We start from the raw sequence: 24,278 nt of genomic DNA, 5'->3' as shown, positions 1-24,278 counted from the left end.
CTGGCAAAGCTGAGGAGGGGAGTGTGACAAGTGATGAGCAGCTCACAGCTACTTGGGAGATCCAGTTAGAGAATGGGGAACGAAGTACAGATATTCAGTACTCAGGCAGACCAGATAGACACTCGTGCTGGTAATCCTGGGCAGACACTCCACTTGTTTGTAATATTAATGGAGTGAGTGTGACTCAAAATGTCTTAGAACCATAATTTTGAAGTCACTCCTGAAAACTGGGTGAGAAGATACTAGGCTGCATATCCTGCTCATTGTGAGAGCTAGAGCTGAACAAACCCCTCTGATCCAGTAATCTCCAAACTTTGTAGACATATGGATCATGAGGGAATCGTTGTGGTTGGTGCCTATCCCTATCCACGCTGCATCAACGTGAAATGGACCTGAGCTTAGTGCTCAGATCTATCTGGAACAAGAGTTCATTTTAGGTGAAGAAGCTACCCTTCATTAGCCACTATGTCTGAAAGTATGAAGGCCATGGCAAAGTTCTATTTAAGAACATTTCAGTCAGTACCTCTTTCCCCAGGATACCCATCTTTGCCTGGCTGTCCTGGGATACCGTCTTCTCCTCTTTCTCCTCTAGTACCAGCGATACCTGGAAGACCTGGTGGTCCAGGTCCTCCTGGCTTCAATGTGTCATCCCACACGGGAACTGGCTTCCTTGTATGTTCATGGATGAATGAGTCGAATTTCAACACATGAGCTGAGAAGGCAAGTCAGAAAATAAACTGCCTCATCTCCACTCCAGAGGAGATGCTGAGATGAGCAAAAGGCATCAGGTCAGAACCTCTGCTGGCACGAATGTAACCTGTGTGGATAAAATAAAGGGTCCAAGAGCCTTTCGCCCATCTTCAGGCCAAGCCCTAACCTTTTACCAGACTCAGGAAAGGTTCTGTAAGTTCTTCCAACCAAAGAAATAGTTGGAGTCCATCAAATGTGGAGCTATAGAGGACTTGGCTTAGGTTTGGAGCCAAGTCAGGGCCAGTATGTGGGTTGAGATCCAATAGTGCCAACAAATCTCAAAATATTGGCTGCATCTATACAAGACATCATCCCCCCTCCCCCCAAAAAACCTCTTCTGGTTCTGAATCCAAAACTGTCACTACATTTAGTTTCAAGGACTCAGATAAAACCCATCACCAAGCCCTTGAAATCTGAAGCCGTTTAGAAGTCAGGTCCTCGTTTTGGCCCATTTTAGTTTCCCATATACAGTTCTGATGCCATAAGGTTATACACTGGTTACATCACTTACATAGCAGAGAGAAGGCAATACTGCAGCCAGTCTTAGAAGTGCAATGTACCTATCATCAGACCAGGCAAAGGGCAATTTGGGTTTGAAAAAAGTGCTAGCTGGAAACTTCATTGAGTTTGCAAAACCACAATTAGGGGTGGTTCAGATCCACTTCTGTTTTGTCTGCACCCCGAAGTTCAGGGAGGGAGAGGGGAAGTAGGGTGGTAGATAAGTGAAAGTGGTTCCAGTTTTGGCTCATAGCTATTTTACATAGATGGGAGTCAAACTACGGAAACTTTTGATATTACAGAACCGTTCCCTGGTTCTGGTTTTGTTTGCAAAACTCATATCAGGATGAATGATGTGGTCTTATTATATTCCGTGTATTCTGATGTTGCCAGATATATAAATAAAAAAACTTGATATATAAATAAAAATCACCAGGTACTATGAAGTTGTCAGTCCAAACTGCAGAGATCATGCACTGAAGAGGAAGACTCCGCTGAGTCATGGTCTTGCTATCTGACCTTGGGAAAAGCACTAACTTGATCTCCCTGTGCATCGGTCAACCCCAAGCAAATCTTGCTGACAACTCTTCATCCCAGGGAAAGCAAACACACAAATCCCTGGTGCATTCAAGGGGTGTTGCACTTGGTCCAGGCATCATCTGAGCTAAGCTTTCCAAGTTCCACCCACCCACCCAAAATCAAGCCTCCTGTTTTTCTCTGCTGTAGAAACTGAGGGATCAATTAATGGAACACCAGAGTGATTTTTCCTAAAAGAGTCAAGTTTCAATCCAAGCCTTTTCCTACCCTTGAAAGAAAAATCCAGTACAAGATGCCAGGCTGGACTGCTAAGTAATATTTCACAGGTCTTTGTTCTAATACAGCTTGGTGGTGGGGGGAGGAGAAATGTTCAGTTTTGAGGGCCGGCCTGAGAGATTCCTACTCACTTTTAATGCTCATCACTTCACAGGATCCGACTCTTAGGGTCTGATCCAAAGCCCGCTGAAGTCAACGGAGGGCCTCCTGCCAATGGATTTTGGATCAGGTTCTTCATTATGTGGTAAAACGTCAAGCACTGTAGAAACACTACTACCCAAGGAGACATGTGATACTCACTCTGAATCATCTGCTCACAAGCCTGACTAACCAGCTGGTAAATTGTGGCCAGGGATTGTGGTTCACCCTGAAGTAAAATTAAAAATAAATAAATGCTTTTGAAATGAAGTGGATAGAATGTACGTTTTCTGATGGCACATTCTTACCATCAGCTTGAGCTATCGAGATATTCATCACCCTGAGGATCTCTCTATCGATTCATCAATAGGCTTTGAAACAGTAACATCTTTAACTGGTAAATATCAATAATTTTGTTTTTCCCTGCACCCACAAGTTGACTAAATAAAGAACTCCAAGGAGAAAAAACTCACTTTCTCTCCCCTTTCCCCCTTTGGACCAGGCAGACCCTGTTGAGAAAATAGAGCAAAAAGAAACACTTTTTAAACGGGGAGGAGGTGAAAAATGGAAAATAAAAGGCCAATTTAATAAAAGCCGGTATTAGTACAGTACTTTGCTGTTGTGATTCTCAAGAGAACAGCCAGCGGTATGTTTACAAGCTAACTCCAAAATAAGGACCACGTTTGCAGTGGATCTTTTCAGGTGCTCCTTCCAAAACTGTAGTCTCAGCCATTTGCATGCATAAAACCCCACAAATGTGAATGCAGTTGCACAGGGAAAGCTGATCTGACAGCCCCATTCTTTGATATCTTATGGTTGTATATCACAGAATTATGCAACATGCATGTACAAATGTCATTTTGTTTAGCCACAAACATGTGAACCAGTAAATACTGTGGCTGTAGTTAAGGATATATACACTCCCCCCCCACAACGGAAGACCAAATTCATACGAATAATGGAGGATTTTTATTAAGGATAACAACAAATATGGAGCAACAGGAAAAGACTGATGCCAACAAAAAGACAGCATCAGAGCTGTGAAAACACTACAGATCTGCCTTTGATCCAAGGTAAGTTCTCCTCACATGCAAAGAGTTCTTCATCTGAGCTAAAGGGACAACTGCAAAGTTCAGATGTGGTCTAAGGCTTGCCCCAAAAGTTTGGTTCCGTGGGTTTGGTTCAGGCCCATCTCTAGTGATTTCTTTCTCCAGTCCAGGATCTTATGTAGGAAATTTTTGACCACTGGATTTTATTGAGCTACGAATCCTGCAGAGGGCAATGCCTGCCATGAACAACTAGCCCTGAGTCTATTCCAAGGCATTTGTCAGCCACGTCTTTGATGAATAGCTAAAATCCCTTCACCAGAAGAGATGGATCTGAACTAACACCCTCAGAGCTACACACATTCAAACTTTGAGGAAGTTCAGAGGCAGAGCTGAACTTTGTAGCTGCAGATCATTTCCATTTAGGACTCTGTCAGGTTCCATGCTCTCATCAGGCACTCCTGGAGTACCACAACACAAAAACAAAACAAAAAAAACCCAAACAACCACTTACGGTGGGTCCAACATCACCTGGAGGTCCTCGCTCTCCACTACTGCCTCGGGAACCTGTTATTCCTTGGAAACCCTGCAGAGATTAAATTGTGAGATGCAGCTACAGCGAAGACCCAGGCAGCTGCCCGCTTTCTTCTTCTGCTACTTGAGGTTGACATCTCCCTATGTCTCCAAGGGCACCAGCAGAATCAGTTTAGAGGGCTCAGTTAAAGGCATTGTGCCCTTAAGGTTTATGTCAGTGCATCATCCAACCATGAAGACAATGTTAAAAAAGTATATCGTGTATGAGTCATGTTCACATCATTTACTATTACTGTCTCAATTATGGTCAGGAGAGCAGATGTGAGTTGTGCCCACGACCTGCAAGGTGGTTTTTACCCTTCAGTTTTTAGTTCTTTCATTCTGTATTGAGATTATTTTAGTCTTAGCCCAGAGCACATCTATTTTTGGACAGTTAACGCCTCTCTTTTACAGCTGAACTTCCCTCCAATGTGTAATTGCATCAATAATGAAGAATTGTTTAAAGGAAAAAAAAAACCCTGCATGCTCTAGACATCTATCTGCTCCCCAGTTGTATTTCTGCAGTTGCCAGAATTGTATAAGAAAAGGGCCAGTTATTTTCTATATATTTGTAATTTTTCACCCACTGGATTCCAGTCAATAGTGATTGACAGCTATTTAGTGGCCATGGGGAAATGAGGTAGAGGTTTCAATGTAATTCCTAGTGCACAGGTGGCATCTTCGCTATTGAAAGGCTGGTCTGGTGGTTCATGCTGGGACTCAGTGACTCTGGGTTCACTTCCCGGGTCTGCCATGTACTGCCTGAAGTTCAGTAGTAGGCCACTGAGCCTCTCAATCCCTCAGCTCCTCATCTGTAAGGTGGGGACATAATACTTCACCCCACCCACGGTGTTGAGAGACACTCGACACTAATGTGATTGGAGCCTTATAAATACGTAGATAAACTCTAAGGCTGTCCTTGGCGAAACGGAAGCTAGGAATTTGTGCTTGGGAGCAGCTCAGGTCCCACTGGCCTGGGCAGAGCTGAGTGAGGAGATCTTGTCTGGCATCATGCCCAGCTCCAGCTAGAGACTTCAGTCTAGCATCCTGTATGCCTTAAACTCATCCACCATTTAAGAAAGAGGAACAGTAACCAGCTGGACTACCTAACCCTCTGGCAAAACACATGTCCCTCTAGAGGCTGCCCACGAGCTAAGTCTACTACTGCTACCAGCTAACAGAGTTACTCCTGAAGCTGAAGCGGTAGAGGTCTCTGCTGCAGTGCTGAAAGTCCCAGGTTCTAACCCTGTGATGACCCACACCAGGGGGTGGTTATATTGGCACCAGTGGAAAATACAGCAAGTCAGCAGGAAGTGAAAGTTATTGCTGATGACAAGCTTTGTACTGACAGTTTGTGCAAGCTCTTACCCTGGGTCCTGGTGGCCCCGGAGGCCCTGCTGTGCCTTCCAGTCCTCTCACCCCCTGCAAACCCAACAGTGTGTTAACGAGAGGGTCCTCACAGCATTGGTGAGAGCTGAGGGTGCAGTGATGTGATGCCTTACTCCAAAGGCTGTTTAGCCAGGGCTTATCAATGGAACATAACTGCCAAACACACAAGAACTTCTCAGCCACATAAATCTAGCTGAAGAATTTTGGGGCCAAATTTGAGATGTCTGGATCATCAATTCACCCATCCCTGCTGCCACAGGCTTGCCCTGTGCTAGCAATATCAACCGTCGGGCGGAGAGTAGAGAAAACTGCGAATGCTGCCTCTCGACAGCAGAACGTCCATGCTTACTCCAAGATGCTGTGAGAAGAATAGGACCCCAGAGCTCTTTGCTAGGTAAGGTGCCATGGGGGAAGTACCCAGAGAGTAAATCTCTAATCCACCATCTCAAGCCAATTCCTCCCCTCCCCCCAGTACACTTTGCCATGCACTTTTTACAGGAAGTGGTGCAGATACAGTCTGGCCAAAGTTTTCAAACCTGAGTGAGTAAAGTTAGGCACCCAAGTCCATATTTGCGCACCTAAAAGCAGGCCAATTTTCAGAGGTGAGGCGCAACCTCAGTTTCCCCCCCACACATTAAGACCTGTGGGTGCTCAGCATCTCTGCAAATCAGGCCACATATGGAGTGTTAGGTGCCCAGGTTTGAAAATCTGGGTCTGTGTGTTTTACCTTTGCACCCTGAATGCCATCTCTGCCTGGAGCTCCCTGGGCACCAGGAATACCCTAGAAAACAGAATTGCTAGTTAAGTCTGGCATCCAGCAATTACATCCCACTTCATATTTTTAAATGGTGGAGATAAAGGCAACCACCAAAGAGGACAATCAAGCACAGCAGAACAAAAAAGAAACAGAGCACTAAAATGTCAACAAAATTCCATTTTCAACCGGCTCTATTTTCCGGTATATGAAACTGAACCCTGCATCATTCACCATCATAAGGTCAGACTCCTCTTCTCTCTCCTCCCCTATGCCTTACATTTTAACAGCACCTTCCATAACAGGGAGTCCCGAAAGAATTTTACAGGCCCAACTGGATTTCCTGCCTCTTCTGCACTGGGGATACTTAGGAAGTGGTAGAGAAGAGGGGTGGAAGCCAGCCTGCTGGCTCTGCCATGCTTTACTGTTTGTCCATCGCCCAGTTTATTCTTTGGGGAAACGGGCCCAATAATACTTGCAAGGTTGGTGGGAGGCTGAACTGATTCATGTTTGCCATGCTCCTGTGTGGGCCCGGATGTGAACGCACGATAGCCGTGCAAGGTGTTCCTGCAGATTTCCTGCGTGGTGGAGATACGCTTTCAAAGTGGGGATGGCAATAATGACAGATAATTCCTTGGATTTCAGATGTTCAGCGGGAAAATAGGTAGTTCTTTGAGTCAAAGGAGTGATGTCGATTATACTACCTGCATGCCTGGGATTCCACTGTCTCCTTTCTCCCCTTTAATTCCTGGTGGCCCCTGGAATCAAAATGTCACAATAGAGTTGCATATATTCTGCACCACCCCTTAAGTTGGGCAGAAGTCTATCTGTCCATGGCTACTCATCACTAATGGTCAGTTCAGCATGGCCAGGAACCCAACTACCTCCACATGCCCTTTGAGGTGATTTGTGCCCAGAGGGATCCTTGCACACCTCCACATCTGACCCTTTTGCCTGGCATTTGCATGCAGGTTTGTGTGTATATACACACATACGTGCAAGTGTATATTGCTTCTCTAACACTTGCCCATTGCTTCTCTAACCATGATGACTGTGCTACTGAAATTTTAATACTCCGTTGGACTCTTCAAGGGCTAGACTAGGAATCAGCTATCCACCGTGGCCAGTTTTTAAACCAGAATTTAGGATCTCGTCAACATTAGAAAAACTAGATATCCCTATAATAGCAACAGCGCAGCTGGTAGTAGCAGCATTGTAAGCAGTGGTGTAGATAAGGCTCAGGTGTTTTTATCACCACATCCCTGTAACAAAACCAGACCCCCCCATACCGCCGTATCTTTCACACAGAGCAAAAGATGGGATAAAAGCAATGGGAGAGATCACGTACCACTGGACCCTGCACGGTGATTCCTTGGGAGCCTGGTGACCCTTGTTGTCCACCAGGACCCTCCGGTCCGGCTTGTCCAGGAGGACCTGGCTCACCCTAAAGCCAGCCAAAGAAATGAAACCAAATGTGGGGAGGAACACCAGCGACTTCGCCATGCATTGACTGCACCATACGACCACAAAGCAGCTACTGGATGCAAAAGGAAGAGGCAAGGCCTGGAAGTGTCCAATACCCTCAGCTGTACAGCCCTTTGCCTTTGCAGTCCAAGGTTTTGAGGCCAGGGAAGTCAATGGCAAAACTCCCACTGGTTTCCAGGGAAACAGGAGCAGCCCTGCCCTATAGCAAATTATTCTAGTGATTGGAGCTGGTCAAAAAATGGTGGGGGAGAAAGTTCCGCAAAGACTTCGCTGAAAACGGTGTCCATTTTTCAATGTCTTTTTCTGGCCAGCTCTATCAATGGTGCTGGCTTCTGTGCAGTTCATTTGAAAAAGGACAGCAGTGGCCGGGGGTGGGGGTTCCCTTGTTTCTTTACTGGATTCTCTCAGTCATGCTTTGTTGGGTAACACATAGCAAATGCTCTGGATGTGGATTTCAGTGCCTTCCCCACCCCCCAAATTCCAGGACGTTCAGATCCAGCCTTTTGTTTCGTACTTGTCTCTGCTCCTTTTCCGTAGAGAAATACCCAGTTTCTGTGGCTCTCCCTGTACTTCACACCTTTCCCAAGCACGCCGAGGCACGGGATCAAATCAGCCACACACGGCAGGGAGAATAAGAGCACCACAAAACTGGGATGAACATTTTCTGATGGAGTTGGGTTGTTTTCTTAGAAAGAAGCTTATTGGATCCATGTAGTTAATCAACACAACTAGGTGTCTGGAGAATTTTGGAGCAGGGATCATGTCTAGATCACACAGCTCTGAGCACCCACATGGTGCTTAAATAACCATGTCATTTTCTATTCAATTACAGACATTTTCATTGTTCTGTTTCTTAAAATCTCTGGATCGCTGCGCTAAGTAGTAAGAAGGCTCAATCATTAATGTAGGGATGAATTCAGACCTGGGGTGAGTAAATGTAAGTCCATTGAAGTTAAGGGAGTTGCACTTTCTCACCCCAGGTCTGCGTATGACCTATAGGCATATAGCTGCCTGAAAGAAAATTAAAGTCGGAGTGCTGTCATTGCTCACCTTCGGCCCTGGTTTCCCTTGTTCCCCTTGTGGTCCTCTTCTCCCAGGACTGCCCTGCCAAAGTGGGACAAAGAACAAGACTCTCGTTATTAATATTAAGTAATGTCTGTACTGCAGTAGCGCTTGGGAACCACAGTGCAGCGCCCTGGTGCTAGATACTGTACCCACACATCAGAAGATGCTCCTTGCCCCTGAAGGGCTTGCTAGAGGGGGATGTGACAAACAGAGCAGGAAGCAGAAGGGTAACAGCGAGATACTAGTGAGTGTGAAAAGCAGCGGTCACTGCACACCTGCTGCCGGACCATCCGTCACAGCAGACTTCTAAGGAGAGATTTGAAGGGAGGACAATGAGGTGGCTTTGTGGATGCTTATTTCTTCCAGGCATGAGGAGCAGCACAGGAGAAAGCCTGAAGTTGCTTGGTTTTGTAACCGTAACAAATGGCTGCCGAAGGCGACATCGGTAGCAGTGGGGGTTGACTTGTTGTGGTTTTGCACTTCTATGAAAAATCTAGGACGGAAGCAACTTTTCTGCTCCCTCTGCTTCATTCCAGAGCAGCGTGGGTGGCTCTGCGAATGCCGACATTGACACAAAGCAAAGAGTTCAGGTGAGAGGTGGCCCCCAAGAGGCTCTGAAGGCAGATCCGAATGAGGGCTTCACCCAATTTTGCAAGGACTCAGATGCGGCGTTCTAGTGGAGCCCCATCTCTTGCTCACGCTCAGCTCAGCCCACACAGGAACTGCTATATGGCCCTAGGTAAGTCTGCCACAAATGCATTTTGAGAGGGCTGAACAGTAACAAGCGGGTAATAGTGGCATCCCCTGTGGCAAGCTCCTTTCAGATCAATGGTCTAAGAGAGCTCAGAATCAGATCCTCCGTAGTTTAGCACATTCCATAAAAAGGACAGGTATTCATTGGGACCATGGAAATGCAACAGAAGCATTCTGTGCTGGCACTGAGATTACACACTTGTTTTTCAAAGTGCTTCTCACGGCGTGATGCTGATTAATCTCTATTCCCGCTACTTGCAGCAAGCTGGGGATGGAACAGCGGCTCATACTTGTACGGACTCTAGAGCACACATTCTACTTTACATAAGCTCCAAATGAGCACACTCACAGCAGGGAAGGGGAGTGTATCCAGGGAGACCTGGTTTATCTGCACATCTGCATAACCACTGGATCTCAGAGGAATCTAATCTAGCATGTACAGGTGCTGTATGAACTATTGACGTTTTAATCTGATGGCTTTTGTTCGTGAATGTAAATAGCAGTGGATTTGGATTAAGCAAATCTGACTAGGAGCTTGGCTAGAGGTTGTTTATGGGGTGCCCCAAAGGAGCCTATCCCTGTGCAGAAGGAGCTCATTAAGGAAGAGTGGATATGCATGAGACATCCTTGCTCACTATGGAATAACTTTAGACATGTTAAGTGCAAATCGATCAGGGTTTCATGATGCATGAAGCATATGTGTCATAACTATATTCCCAATCACGCTGAAAGAAAACCCCTTACTCCCCTAAAGTGCACCGAAGAGACATTTAAATTAGAAGGCCGCATGAGCTCATAACTATGCAGGTAGCAGGTTATCACAGAATCACAGGACTGGAAGGGACCTCGACGGGTATTCTAGTCCAGTCCCCTAGACTTGTGGCAGAACTAATTATCTAGACCATCCCTGGCAGGTGTTTGTCTAACCTGCTCTTAAAAATCTCCAATGCTGGAGATTCCACAACTTCCCTAGGCAATTTATGCCAGTGCTTAACCATCCTGACAGTTAGGAAGTTTTTCCTAATGTCCAACCTAAACCTCCCTTACCGCAATTTAAGCCCATTGCTTCTTGTCCTATCCTCAGCAGTTAAGAACAACAATTTTTCTCCCTCCTCCTTGTAATAACCTTTTATATACTTGAAAACTGTTCTCATGTCCCTTCTCAGTCTTCTCTTCTCCAGACTAAACAAACACAATTTTTTCAATCTTCCCTCATAAGTCATGTTTTCTAGACCTTTAATCATCTTTATTGCTCTTCTCTGGACTTTCCCCAATTTGTCCACATCCTTCCAAAATGTGATGCCCAGAACCGGACACAAAACTACAGTTGAGGCCTAATCAGCACAGAGTAGAGCATAAGAATAACTTCTTGTGTCTTGATTACAACACTCCTGCTAATACATCCCAGAATGATGTTCGCTTTTTTCTGCAAAAGTGTTACACTGTGGACTCATATTTAGCTTGTGGTCCACTATGACCCCAGATCCCTTTCTGCAGTACTCCATTCTTGGCAGTCATTTCCCATTTTGTATGTGTGCAACTGATCGTTCCTTCCTAAATGGAGTACTTTGCATTTGTCCTTATTGAATTTCATCCTATTTACTTCAGACCATTTCTCCAGTTTGTCCAGATCATTTTGAATTTTAATCCTACCCTCCAAAACACTTGCAATGCCTCCCAGCTTAGTATCACCCACAAACTTTATAAGTGTACTCTCTATGCCATTATCTAAATCATTGATGAAGATATTGAACAGAAGTGGACTCAGATCTGATCCCTGCAGGACCCCACTCGTTATGCCCTTCCAGCATGACTGTGAACCACTGATAACTACTCTCTGGGAATGGTTTTCCAACCAGTTTTGCACCCACCATATAGTAGCTCCATCTAGGTTGCATTTCCCTAGTTTATTTATGAGAAGATCATGTGAGACAGTATCAAAAGCCTTACTAAAGTCAAGACATACCACGTCTACCGCTTCCCCCATCCACAAGGCTTGTTACCCTGTCAAAGAAAGCTCTCAGGTTGGTTTGACACAATTTGTTTTTGACAAATGACATACTGTGATGAAGCAATGTGCTGTGTAATTAAAATTTCCATTGGAATTAACCACTAGTTATTAATTAACAAACTGTTGTTCCTTGTTAATGATGAAATTGACCTCACAGATGAATCCTAATATTTAAAAAGTTAAAAAGTGCCAGTCCTGTTTATTGGCATCCAAAGGGCACATAGGCTTCTGCCCTGTCCCCTTGCTCCAGGAAGAAGTGACTCCACACCCAGTCGGGGCAGGCCCTTTTCTCAGCCTTCGCAATTGTCCCTTCCCCCTACTCAGGGTCTTCCTCAGGGGCCTATCTACTCCCTACTGGGTTCCATACTACAGGCCACCTGTCTGAGAGTCCAACCCTGCTCCAGAGCTGCCCACAAGAGCCAGCCAGCTTTCTGCTGTCCTATTCCCCAACCCCAGTGGTTTCCTATCAGGGTCTCCCTGCTGCTGGCAGCTTTCTCCTCCACTGGGCCACCTGCTGGCTTTTGTAAGTATTTGATCACCAGCTGCTCTCTCTCAGCTGGGAGGGAGCGGATCCTTCACAGACGAGGCTGGGCCCAACTCCCCTTAAAGAGCCAGCCACCCCGTGACAGGATATTTATTATTAAAACATATTTATTTGACACAGAGAAAGATTTTTTCTACATTGTGAAAGATGCTCTGGGCTAGATTTTCAGCCCTCAGCTTCTTCAGGCAAAAATTCCAATTGCACTCCGCAGGTGCAAATACCTGCTAGGTATTCCCATAGCTGCTCTCATTGTTTAAACAGTCCTGTGGGGAAATGTTAATATTTGCACCCAAAAAAACCCATTGCGGCAAGTTGGTGCATGCATTACACGTACACAGGAGGAGAGTAGGTACAGCCTTGGTTGTAAACATTCCCCTCTCTCTGCGTAATGTGCATTATGAAACACAGAATTTGTGGTAATTAAACAATTTTTCTGCAGTGACTGAAAAACAGATAGGAACAACCAGAACTTCGGAGCGCTAGAGTCAATACACACTCCTCCTATGTTAAATCTTTATTGAATCCAGCCCTGAATACAGCTGGATTCAAGGTGGCCATGCCATGCCTTTTGCATTTCAAGCATTCATACAGGGTTTCAGAGCTTCCTATGCAACAGATCTTTACAGACAGACAAAAAGGGAAGCCGGCCCTTCTCCTGTAAGAGGATTAGTACAGTAATGCTCTCTCTGCCCCCAGCTGTCACTGTCGCCTTGCAAGATAACTTATTTTACTTTGGCAGTAGGAGAGAGAAAGGAAAGGAAAGGCCTGCCCAGGTTGAGATGGCTGCCTTGAGAGACATAAACATCGGCAGTTGTTATATTATTCAGCATTATAAAAATACAAATACCTATGCAGAGATGGGCTTGGACCACAATGCCTGCTCCGTGCACCTTTGCTTTGTTGGCATTTGATATCTGGATTGATACGTTTTGGCTTCATTGGACCTCTGATATTAAGGGGTCTTAAACCTCCCCCAAAAGTTGGGAAGTTCGGAGTTCAGGATATGGAAATCTGCCAGCATTTACTTGGTGTTCAGAACCAAGGGAAGAGAAACCCAGCTCTGCAAGTCAAAGTCATTGGGTCCAAGTAGAGCAGAGAAGGTCTCCACCTCTTTTAATCAGTTATATGATCTCATAAGAGATGATAAACATGGAGTCACATGCCATGCAGCATAGTTCATTGCTTAACTTTCTTTATGATGTTTCCCTTCTCTCCCTCTGTCCAGTGTCTGCCGAGATTGTGAGTTCATGGCAGGGACCTTGTCCTTTGCACATGGCTGTGAAATGCCATGTGGGTGCCAGACAATACGAACATTTCTAGGAACAAATGTGAGAAGGCAAACTTACAGGGGGCCCTGGAGGACCTGGCAGGCCTGGGATACCTGAAGTGCAGGTGCAGGAAGGAGTCAAGGTAGGGCAGGTCTCTTCATTTCTCTGAAAGAAAGAAAGAAAATTATGGGTAACCCTTTCAAAAATTCAGTACCATTTTCATGACTCAGGCACCTAAGTCTCATTGAAAGTAGGGCTGTCGATTAATCGCAGTTAACTCACACGATTAACTCAAAACAATTAATCGTGATTAATCGCAGTTTTAATTGCACAGTTAAACAATAGAATACCAATTGAAATTTATTAAATATGTTTGGATGTTCTTCTACATTTTCAAATATATTGATTTCAATTATAACACAGAATACAAAGTGTACAGTGCTCACTTTGTAATAAAAAATAATAATATAAATATTTGCACTGTAAAAATGATAAACAAAAGAAATTGTATTTTTCAGTTCACCTCATACAAGCACTGTAGGGCAATCTCTTTATTGTGAAGATGCAATTTACAAATACAGATTTTTTTTGTTACATAACTGCACTCCATAACAAAACAATGTAAAACTTCAGAGCCTGCAAGTCCACACAGTCCTTCTTCTTATTCAGCCAATTGCTAAGGCAAACAAGTTTATTTACAGTTACAGGAGATAATGCTGCCCGCTTCTGATTTACAATGTCACCTGAAAGTGAGAACAGGCTTTCCTTTGCATGGCACTTTTGTAGCTGGCATTGCAAGATATTTACATGCCAGATATGCTAAACATTCGTATGCCCCTTCATGCTTCAGCCACCATTCCAGGACATGCTTCCATGCTGATGACGCTTGTTAAAAAAATAATGCGTTAATTAAATTTGTGTGTAGCGAAGCGACAATTCACCGGTGCAGCGCCTCCTGCTGGTAATCTGGGAATTGGCTCTTTTCCAGCGTTTGGAGCACCCTCTGCAGGCCAGTGTCTCGCCTGCCGCTGGTCCCGTGTCCCTCCCGGACCCCGGTGCCCTTTACCTCAGGGTTCTGCCCCAGCAGTACTCCTATACTCTTGGTCTACCCTCCCTGAGGAACCCCCAACCCTCTAAACCCGCCTTGCCTCAGTGGCTACTGCCAGTCATCATCTAGCCCCCGCTCCCTGGGGCAGACTGCAGTCTGTAATGGCCACTTATCATTGACAAGGGGTTAAGACCTGCTGCCGTTACCTATCCTCGGGCTGCCCCTCTGCAGCCCCAATACCTTTTGTAAGCCTTAAACAAGGCCTGCAGCCTGGGGGTTTACCAGGCTGGAGCTCCCCAGCTCCCTTGCCCCATTCCCCAGCCCTGCTCTATTTCAGATACCTCGCTCTCAGGCAGCTAGCCCTGCTCCCTCCAGGGCTAGAGTGAGACTCTTCCAGCTTCTGGCCCACAGCCCTCTTATCAGGGCCAGCTGGGCCCTGATTGGGCTGGTCACAGCTATGGCTGCCTCCCCAAACAGCCTAGCCTGGCTTTTTTTAACCCGTTCTCCAGGAGTGGGGCAGCCGCCCCACTCCATTGTGACTGAACTCCTTGGGGGAGAATCGTATGTCTCCTGCTCTGTTTTACCCGCATTCTGCCATATATTTCATGTTATAGCAATCTCGGATGATGACTCAACACGTTGTTCATTTTAAGAACATCTTTACCACAGATTTGACAAAACGCAAAGAAGGTACCAATGTGAGCTTTCTAAAGATAGCTACAGCACTCGACCCAAGGTTTAAGAATCTGAAGTGCCTTCCAAAATCTGAAAGGGATTAGGTGTGGAGCATGCTTTCAGAAGTCTTAAAAGAGCAACACTCCGATGTGGAAACTACAGAACCCAAACCACCAAAAAAGAAAACCAACCTTCTGGTGATGGCATCTGACTCAGATGATGAAAATAAATGTGTCAGTCCACACTGCTTTGGATTATTATCGAGCAAAACCCGTAATCAGCATGGACACAGATCCCCTGGAATGGTGGTTGAAGCATGAAGGGACATATGAATCTCTAGTACATCTGGCACATAAATATCTTGTGACGCCAACTGCAACAGTGCCACATGAATACCAGTTCTCACTTTCAGGTGACATTGTAAACAAAAAGCAGTCACCATTATCTCCCGCATACGTAAACAAACTTGTTTGTCTAAGCAATTGGCTTAACAAGAAGTAGGACTGAGTGGACTCGTAGGCGCTAAAGTTTTCCATTGTTTTATTTTTAAATGCAGTTATTTTTTGTACATAATTCCATATTTGTAATTTCAATTACAGAGAAGGGCCACTAGGATGATCAGAGGAATGGAAAACCTGTCGTATGAAAGGAGACTCGAGGAGCTCGGGTTGTTTAGCCTAACCAAACGAAGGCTGAGGGGGGGATATGATTGCTCTCTTTAAATATATCAGAGGAATAAATACCAGGGAGGGAGAGGAATTATTTCAGCTCAGTACTAATGTGGACACGAGAACGAATGGATATAAACTGGCCGTGGGGAAGTTTAGGCTTGAAATTAGACGAAGGTTTCTGACCGTTAGAGGGGTGAAATATTGGAACAGCCTTCCGAGGGAAACGGTGGGGGCGAAGGACCTGTCTGGTTTTAAGATTAAGCTAGATAAGTTTATGGAGGGAATGGTTTAATGGGATAACATGATTCTAGTCAAATGAACAGCGTGCCATCGCTGGTAAATAGTATCAATGGCCAATGAGGGTCTGGCTGGAGAATCTTGCCTACATGCTCGGGGTTCTACTGATCGCCATATTTGGGGTCGGGAAGGAATTTTCCTCCAGGGTAGATTGGCAGAGGCCCTGGAGGTTTTTCGCCTTCCTCCACAGCATGGGGCGGGGGTCGCTAGCTGGAGGACTCTCTGCTACGTGAAGTCTCTAAACCACAGGATTTGGGGACTTCAACAGCAGAGTCAAGGGAAAGGGGTTGGGACGGCTTTGTGGCCCGCATCATGCGGGAGGTCAGACTAGATGATCATAATGGTCCCTTCTGACCTTAAAGTCTATGAGTCTATGAGTCTATGAACTTTCATGATAAAGAGATTCCACTACAGTACTTGTATTAAGTGAATTGAAAAATACTATTTCTTTTGGTTTTTACCATGTAAATATTTGTAATAAAAATAAATATAAAGTGAGCACTGTACACTATATTTGAAAATGTAGAAGACAGCCAAAAATATTTAAATAAATGGTATTCTATTATTGTTTAATAGCACGATAAATTGCGCGATTAATTTTTTTAATCACTTGATAGCCCTAATTGAATTTTAATGGTACTGAGCCTCCTAAGTCCCTTTTGAACATGGGACTTAGGCACTGCTGAAAATTTTACTTTATCATTCTAGTACTTAGCTGGATTACATTTCCCATGATGCACCATGGTCTCCCCTCTTGGTGATATGAGGCAGTGCTTCATGGGAGTCCAAGGGCCGTGGTGCATTATGGGAGATAAAGTCCAGCTGAGACACAATATTCAAATTGAAATATTTTGGTTTTCATCTGAAGTATTTCAGTTTTAAGCTCAAAACCAAAACATTTTTGGATTTTGAGCATTCATTTTTTCAGTGAAAATCAAAATTTTCTGCAAATAGCAGATGGTTTGTGTGAAACACTGTTTAATCAAAGACCCAATTTTCGATCAAAAAACAATTTAAAAAGGAACATTTTCCAACCAGCCCAACATTTTATAGTTACTGAAATTTACAATAAATATATCCTGAGGAAAACAATCAATCGATCTACTCTTTTCTAAATATTTGCCCACAAAACAAACCACCTCTCAGTTCAAGAGCAATAATTTTTGTGTGTGCAGTAGAAGCCCAGGAGCGGAAAGGAATAGCAGAGGAATGTTATAACTTCAACTGACAAATTCGGGATTTCCGGTTCACGGGAGAATTTGAAATATCAAAAGTTCCCACAAACTGGAAATCCCAAGAAAAAAAAGTTTCAGAAACCTGACACACGGCACTTCCAAAACCAAATATACGTGCCAGAACCCTGGCACCTGCTTCGTAAAACTGACATTCTTGTCCGCTGAATGTCAATATCAGGCAGTAGCTCCTGGCGGTCCCATGCAGGCTATCCCAGGCCAGGGACCTTGGGGCTTTCAGATTCATGGGCCAACGGGTCCCCAAAGCTATTTTCACCAATCATTTTAGGTTTGATGAATTGGCATTTTCCGATGAAGCTTCGTTTCATCAGAAAAATTTCCAACCGGCTGGAGTTATAACTCAGAACTGAAGGCCAATAGCAGAGCTGTGTGACAGCGCTGGCTTAGCAGATCTGATTCAAGTCAGGAATTACGTGCCCTGGTGGAAATGTGTTTGAGAAGCTCTCTTACCTGCTGAAGCCAACAGGCATTTTATTATTAATTTCACTGGGACCAGACGCAGACTCACTTGGCCTTTGCTCTAGCTAGTTTTATCAGTTTCTCGGGAAAAAATAAAAGTTCATCTTTTGGCCCTACCAAGATTCTATTTAAAGTGTCATTTCCTTTGACAAACTCCCCAGTCTCATCCCAATGACCACATCGGTCGTTCACATCTTACCAGTGCCGGGAGATCACAACATCTATCTTCCTCTGCCCACGAGGCACTGCAAACAATCTGTAAAGACTGCAGCTGGAACTGTGGAGCAAAGAGAATTAGACGAGTCATGAGAAGAGTAACAAATGTGACAGGTGGGTTGGCTGTGCAACCTGCCATTTCCATAGCCATACATAATTATTCAACCCGCTGTTGGAGAAGAGAGGCCCCCTAACAAGAATTTAGGTGTAGAAAAAAGGATAGAACTGCACAGTTTTTTGTTTTTTTTAAATATAGTGCCTCCAGGTGTCCTGATGAACAGCAATTATGCAGGCTAATGCCCCAGTTATTGTATGTTCCCAACAATAGCTCACGCCAAGTCTTGTTAAGATGCCAATGAGAATAATAGCTCATCCTACTGCAAGCCGCAGAGTGGTCTGTCAGGAAGTTGTGTAAGTTCTTGGCCACTTCTGGTTGCAGTAGAATGTAAAAATAATCTTATGTAAGAGACTATCGTGAGCTTTCTCCCCTTCCCCCTACCCACTGCCCATACAGACACATTCTTTCAGAGGCAATTGTACAAACTGCAGACACAAGGCAATGGATACAGAATTTAGAAGGGGCGGCTGGTCATTGGACGGCATTGCACGTCTCAGGCCTCTGAGGCCAGAGCCTTGCAAAGTGAACTCTGTAAGCTCATCCATGCTAACAAACCCTCAGTTTCTGATTTACTCACATTTCAGCAGCAGCCCCTCCCAAAGCCCCAGCTAATTGGCTTCAGCACAAACCAAAATGTTAAAAGACAACTTTGCTCTGCTGCCACTCAAGAAAGTGGTAGGAGAACAAAAACAGCAGATATTCCTGGGAGATGCATCCTCCCCCTCCAAATAAATCTGCCCTCCTTCTCAGCCTCTCCCTAGACTGCCAGATCTTTCCATTTTGATTAGCAAAAGGGCAAATGCAGCATGAGACCAAAAAAAGAAAAAAAAAAAGGGGAGGGGAGATATATTTAAAACCCACAATTTTTAAAAATGCCATTTTTACCAAATCAAATCTTTCCCCCCCAAGCATTTAATGATGAGTGAGCAGTGCGACTGGAGGAGTGGGATGTGCAGCACCCGGCTATAAAATGAGCCCCATACATCAAATGGCACTTAGAGATGTCTTAAATAAGGTTTGATGATAACCAGTAATGAGGCACTCTGTCTCCTCAAGGGCAGCAGAGCTGCAGAAGACACGAAACTTCGTTAGGCTTGAAGCATGACGGGAGTAGAGAAGGTCTGGGCTGTTCATTAGTAGCTCTTCAATGACTGGATCCAGCTAGCTAAGCTGCTAAAAGGAAAAACTGGGGAGGGATAGAGGATATTTTCCTCCAAGGCAGAGATCTGACAGGGCTGCTGTCAGTCTAAACCACCACAGTATTTCTTTGGCAAATAAAATTAGAGCTGCTTGAATCCTGCTTTGTTATGAATCTGTTCCCATATCATACAGCTCATTCCTTTGATGGCATTTCTCCCGGTACGTTGCATGACTCCACTTCCTCCTGGTGTTAGCTGAGGCTGCATGCAATACAGACAGGCCAGATTGCTTGTGCAATGCTGCCTTCAGCTGATCTGTTCTTATTTGCACCCCCTACATCTACGGTCAGAGTGCTGTGGAGCAGGTGCCTAATTTATCCTTGCCCGGCACCCTGTGTAATCATTCAAACCAGTGCAAATCATGCCCAGGAAACCAATGGGAGTCAGGTGCCAAAATACCTTTGAGGATCTGGACCAAGGGGCATAAAACACTACCAGATCAGCCACTGGAGTGTTTCTACACTTATTTTGCAGCAGTGTAAATGGCAACATGAGGTATAAGGCAATGAAGAATCAGATTCAGGGTGGGTTTTGTCTCTGGTGCTTGCTTTTCCCATGGGTCAATCAGCCCAAGACCATTGATCTTCAGGGCACGGCACAAAGCCAAGATTTTATTTTTTTCCTTTAGCTATGGGGCAAAAGTGGCTGAGTCTGGTGTTGAGAGGGGGTTTTTGGTGACTGCTCTGAGTATTGTTTTAGAGTCATTCAGGGACAGTCATTCAGGGACAATGCACTTTTGAGAATTTTAGACTAAATGAAACCCATCTGACTGTGTTGCCCCCGTGATTACTAGTATGTGGCTGCTGCCACTCCATGGGAGCGGATGTAGAAAGCCTTCTCTTTTAGAAGCAATCTAGTAACCCTCCTGCCTTTTTCAGCCAAATGCAACAGGATCGGTATGTCCTCAGGTTTCAAGACTATGTAGTATTAAAGCCCCGTGTAAGCTCCTCACCCACAGATCACGGTGCGAGCTGATGTGGCTGCATGGCACACCCATGCTGTGCTACATCTCATCACAAACTCCCAAAGGTAGGAGGAGAGAATGCAAAACATTGCATTAAAAATGCTCATCAGATTTCCAAAGCTGCATAGGTGTAGAACACTTCCCTACTTCACAGGGGGAACTCAACACAAGAGCAATGGGGAGACGGGACAGTAATTCTATTCTGATTTGTATCCCATCCAACCCTGAATTTAGACACAAGACTCCTAATTAAAACTGATAAACACTGGACTTACCGCTGCTGACCCACTCCTGGGTCCTCTGGTTCCTGTCAGTTTTCCTAGCATGATGAAGCCAGCTGTGGAGACGCTTCCCATAGCATTGATCAGTTTCTCTGCTATTTTCTTACAGTCCAAGTAGAGTTTGATCCTGAAACGGCTCACAGCTATGTGCACCTGGATAACAATTAAAAATAGATGTGTCAGACCTCACCTGTTGGACGGAGGATTCTTTTTAATCATGTATCTGGCAGAGTTCATATCCACTTCGGCAAGCAAAGGCATCTTTTTTTGTGCATGTAATGATCACAAATGATATTGGGTGAAAGCCCTAGAGGGTGAACTCCTCTATGGACAATAATACCTTGTCCTAAGGGACATCAAAACCATTGGAGAATCAAAGTTTCAGATGACTTGGGGGGTGGAGGGGGCTAGTCCAACCAGCACTGAAGTCTGCACTCAGGATCTCCTATTTTTAGCTCCCCTGACTATGAACAGGGGGCCAGTTTTCCCAGGGAGAGCCAGCTCCCCAATAATCCTGCAGAGTTTCGGAGCTATGCAAGAGAAGAGCTCTCTTTCAGATTCCCAGGCCTCTCCCCCAGCCAGCCCTGAGCAAGCCAGGAATCCTTGTGCACGGAAGCCTTCAGCCCATAACAGTGTCAGTAAAGATGGCGAAAAGTGCTATGAGCTTCTGCACACTGTTTCTGTCAAAACAACAACAAACAGCCCACTTTATGCATTGAAGGGCTTTGGAGCACAGGACTTTTGGCTTCCTCTAGGCCAGCTCTTGGGATGGAGAAAAGGGACGCAGGATGGGGCTGAGAGCTGGAGCACAGTTCCTGTACAGTCAAACCCTGAAAGACATACATGAGCTCGGGATAACCAAGAGTTTGAGTAAACGGAGATACAATTAATCAGACTTTGCCTGCACCTAAAGAGCCAAAGGAACCCACTGTTGGATGTCAACCCTCTTCTGGAGAAGCCATTCCTGGAGTTCTGATGTGAAGTAGATCAGCCTCCATAATTAGTTTAGTCCATGGGCTGTCTACTGGCACAGTTGTTAAGTAGAGCAGGGCAATTTTTTTTTTTTGGCAAATAGTAAGTTTGCTGAAAAATGCATTTTTTCAAAACTCCTCAACTATTCATGAATTTGGGTAGAATTCAGCAAAGAGTTTTAGTTTGGAAAAAAAATAAAAAGGTTTAATCATTTTGGTTTGACGTTTCTGAAACAAAATTTTTTGACATTTTGAAATGAAATAGTGTTTTGTTTTGAAATATAGCTAATTTACAACAAAAAAGTGAGAAAACACCCCCAAAATTACCTGAAACAAAATGAAAAGTCCCCAAAATTGTTCTGTCTGACTCAAATCAAACAAAAAAATTCTGATTCAGCTGGAACCAAACTACCTTCCCTCCCCCTGCCCCCCCATCAAAGTTTTCAGTTTGACTCCCAAACCAAAAAGTCCATTATTTGCTCAGGTCTAGTTGTAAGGTGCTAATTTGGGTGGAGGGTTTTAATTTCTAAATTAAAAAAAAAAAAGTTGGACAATTTTCATGAAAATTTCAAAAAAAAAAAATGTTCCCTGATTTTCAGTCAAACAAGTTAACATTTTCTAAGTTTTTGAATTTCAAATGATTAATTAATTAATTAAATAGAGGGGTGCAGGGAATTATTATTTTTTCCCTCCCAGCCAGTTACACTGTCATTAGCAACCTGGTCCAGATTTGAAGTGGTTAACTAGTGGTGAAAGAATACCCCATTAGCAGTCCCTAAGCTACATTATGAAAGGCCTCTGCTTTAACACAAAGATCTCTCTTTCTGCCCCACATGAAAATGCAGGGCTTTTCCTTTATAATCTTCTAGTGCTGTTCTCGGTCTCACAGTTATTATTCTGTTTGGAAAGTGGCTATTAACAGCAAATACAAAGAGGATGTTTGGTACAGATGGGAAAAAAAGAATGTGTTTTTCTCTTAAATATTTAACACAAAACTAAACAAAAACACTTAAAGGTGATAATGTATGCAGGATATTTAAGGTAATAGGCAGTATAGAGTATACTGATCGATGGATGGGACGTGAAATCCCCACTGTGTTAGTCGTTGCTTTAAAGCACCATGAAAGGCGTTTTTGGAAGCCTACTTCACTGTAGCTTTCAGTGAGACTGAAATCCCTGCCTTCATCATGACAAACACTGTACATGACAAGCATGGCACTTCTGAGTGATTCTACCTGCCATTGGGGGTCTGTTCAGGGGGTTGGAAGGCACACAGCTTTAGCCACCTGAGAAGTCCGTAAAGGTTCAAAATGGACTGCCTGTCTCCACTCACAATTAGGAACGAATCCATGTTGAAATTAAAAATCTTAATCTAGATGGGACATACGTCATAGTTGAAGGAGGCAGGGTGGTCCAGCCTAGGACTTGAGTGACCTGGATTGAATTCCCTGCTCTGCCATAGATGGCCTGTGTGACCCTGGGCAACTCAATTTGCCTCTGTTTCCCATATGTAAAAGGCGGATAGTGGAACTGCCCTCACATTACTCTTGTGAGCGAGAATAAATACTTTTAAAATGGTGAGGCACTCAGATAATATGGTGATGGTGGCCATATAAGTACCTAAAATAGATATATAGACTAGTTAGATCTGCAGCTTTTGTTGACTCCATGACTGGAAGAGGACTCAGTTGTGAAGTTTGGAGCCAGAAACGAATGTACTCATAGATCAGGGTGTTTGGATTTGGGGCTTGATTGTCAGTCCATCTCAATTCTCTCTCTCTCTCTCATTGTGCAGCTTCTTCGTCAAATTAAAAAAGACAAACAAGACCTGCTAGCGTTTTAGACCTAGCAATGAAGACTGTGACAGATTGCCTTTAATATGACAATAACTCATATACAAGACAGAGAAAAACAAAGTTCAGAGGGAACTAAAAGGCAAAAACCAAGCCCTGCCTCTTTAAACTAAAGCAGACCAAGTTGGATTTATGTTGACACCTCCAGCCAAGATCATTAATATTCCAAAGCCTGGTCACAAGCTAGAAGAAAGGGAAGAGAGAGATGCTTATAGGAGTAATAAGGTGGGCCGAGGAAGGACTGTGTGGAGACACCTTCAAAGGAGCTTTTCAAGTTTTGGAAGGTGCAGTAAAACCAGGACTTAATCAACATCTCCAGTGCAGCAGCTACCCTGGGGAGTGACTTTAGGAAAAATATGAGACAGAATAATATTGTCCCCCAGTGTCTCTACACGGGGGACCACTGTGTGAGGGGCCTCGAGGATGGTAATCAGTCAGGCACATGAAAGAAACTTGAAAAGCATAGCGGTGCAAGGAGCCAGGTTGGACGGCAGTCACCTGCAGGGTGACAAACTGCCCAAGGTGAGGGGCCAAGGAGAAAGAGGATGAGTTCTTTGTGAATGTGACACGGCTTCTTTTCCATAATGATCTGAACTGCACCTACCTAGCTGAGATCTTGCCAGGCAGAGCCCAAGCTGTGCTACGCAGACCCTTCCTTTTACTCCCTCTTGAATACACTGGGCTTTTAATGAGAGTGTTCAAGGCTTGCATTGTGTCAAGGTAAAGTCACCGTGGAAGGTCCTGGGAGGGAAGACACTCTTCCGACCTCTTGCAAGAAGCATTCAAGAATAAAACACTACCTACTCTGGATGAGGCAAACCCCTAAGGAGTGCCTGCTGCCTAGATACAGGCTGTGGGGAGTGCAATAGAAAAAAAAGAACATTCTGTCTTTACAAGGTCAGAAATTATAGTGCCCCAGCTCTCCATCATTTCCGCCTCATTTCTCCCTGTCTCCAAATCCCCCTCAACTATCTTGTGTTGACCCATCTATCTTTAACCATCCTCCTCTCCAGCCTCCCGAACACAGAGTTACTTCTCTTCGTGAAATCTTGTTACAACCACCCCCTTCTATTCAGGTTAGGGCTGATCTCGGCAAAAGTGTTTTATGGATCATGTATGAAGGATGCGCCACAAAAACCCATTGTTTTCCACTGCTTTGTAACATTGTTGTCCCAAATCAAAAGGC

At 44.5% G+C, this 24,278-nt stretch overlaps 1 protein-coding gene across 7 annotated transcripts in view; it reads right to left on the bottom strand.

Moving 5' to 3' along the window:
• COL20A1 (collagen type XX alpha 1 chain) overlaps positions 1 to 24,278 on the bottom strand; it is a 102,965-nt gene that overhangs the window by 8,220 nt on the left and 70,467 nt on the right. For 3 of the 7 annotated variants that reach the window (XM_024114911.3, XM_008178606.4, XM_042858457.2), the window contains exons 26-37: positions 20,263 to 20,421; positions 17,690 to 17,767; positions 13,166 to 13,252; positions 8,497 to 8,550; positions 7,310 to 7,405; positions 6,666 to 6,719; positions 5,935 to 5,988; positions 5,187 to 5,240; positions 3,760 to 3,831; positions 2,673 to 2,708; positions 2,362 to 2,428; positions 524 to 712 (exon numbers count right to left, since the gene is read on the bottom strand). In XM_024114911.3, coding sequence (XP_023970679.2) covers positions 524 to 712; positions 2,362 to 2,428; positions 2,673 to 2,708; positions 3,760 to 3,831; positions 5,187 to 5,240; positions 5,935 to 5,988; positions 6,666 to 6,719; positions 7,310 to 7,405; positions 8,497 to 8,550; positions 13,166 to 13,252; positions 17,690 to 17,767; positions 20,263 to 20,421 — 1,000 coding nt within the window. Of the gene's footprint in view, positions 1 to 523; positions 713 to 2,192; positions 2,269 to 2,361; positions 2,429 to 2,672; positions 2,709 to 3,759; positions 3,832 to 5,186; positions 5,241 to 5,934; positions 5,989 to 6,665; positions 6,720 to 7,309; positions 7,406 to 8,496; positions 8,551 to 13,165; positions 13,253 to 17,689; positions 17,768 to 20,262; positions 20,422 to 24,278 lie in introns of those variants that run through there. The other 4 variants (XM_024114914.3, XM_065566150.1, XM_042858458.2 and 1 more) reach the window with 4 other exon arrangements.

The sequence above is a fragment of the Chrysemys picta genome, chromosome 13, assembly GCF_011386835.1.
Source record: "Chrysemys picta bellii isolate R12L10 chromosome 13, ASM1138683v2, whole genome shotgun sequence".
In the NCBI taxonomy this organism is placed as follows: domain Eukaryota; kingdom Metazoa; phylum Chordata; order Testudines; family Emydidae; genus Chrysemys; species Chrysemys picta.
This window is presented reverse-complemented; position numbering and strand designations above follow the sequence as displayed.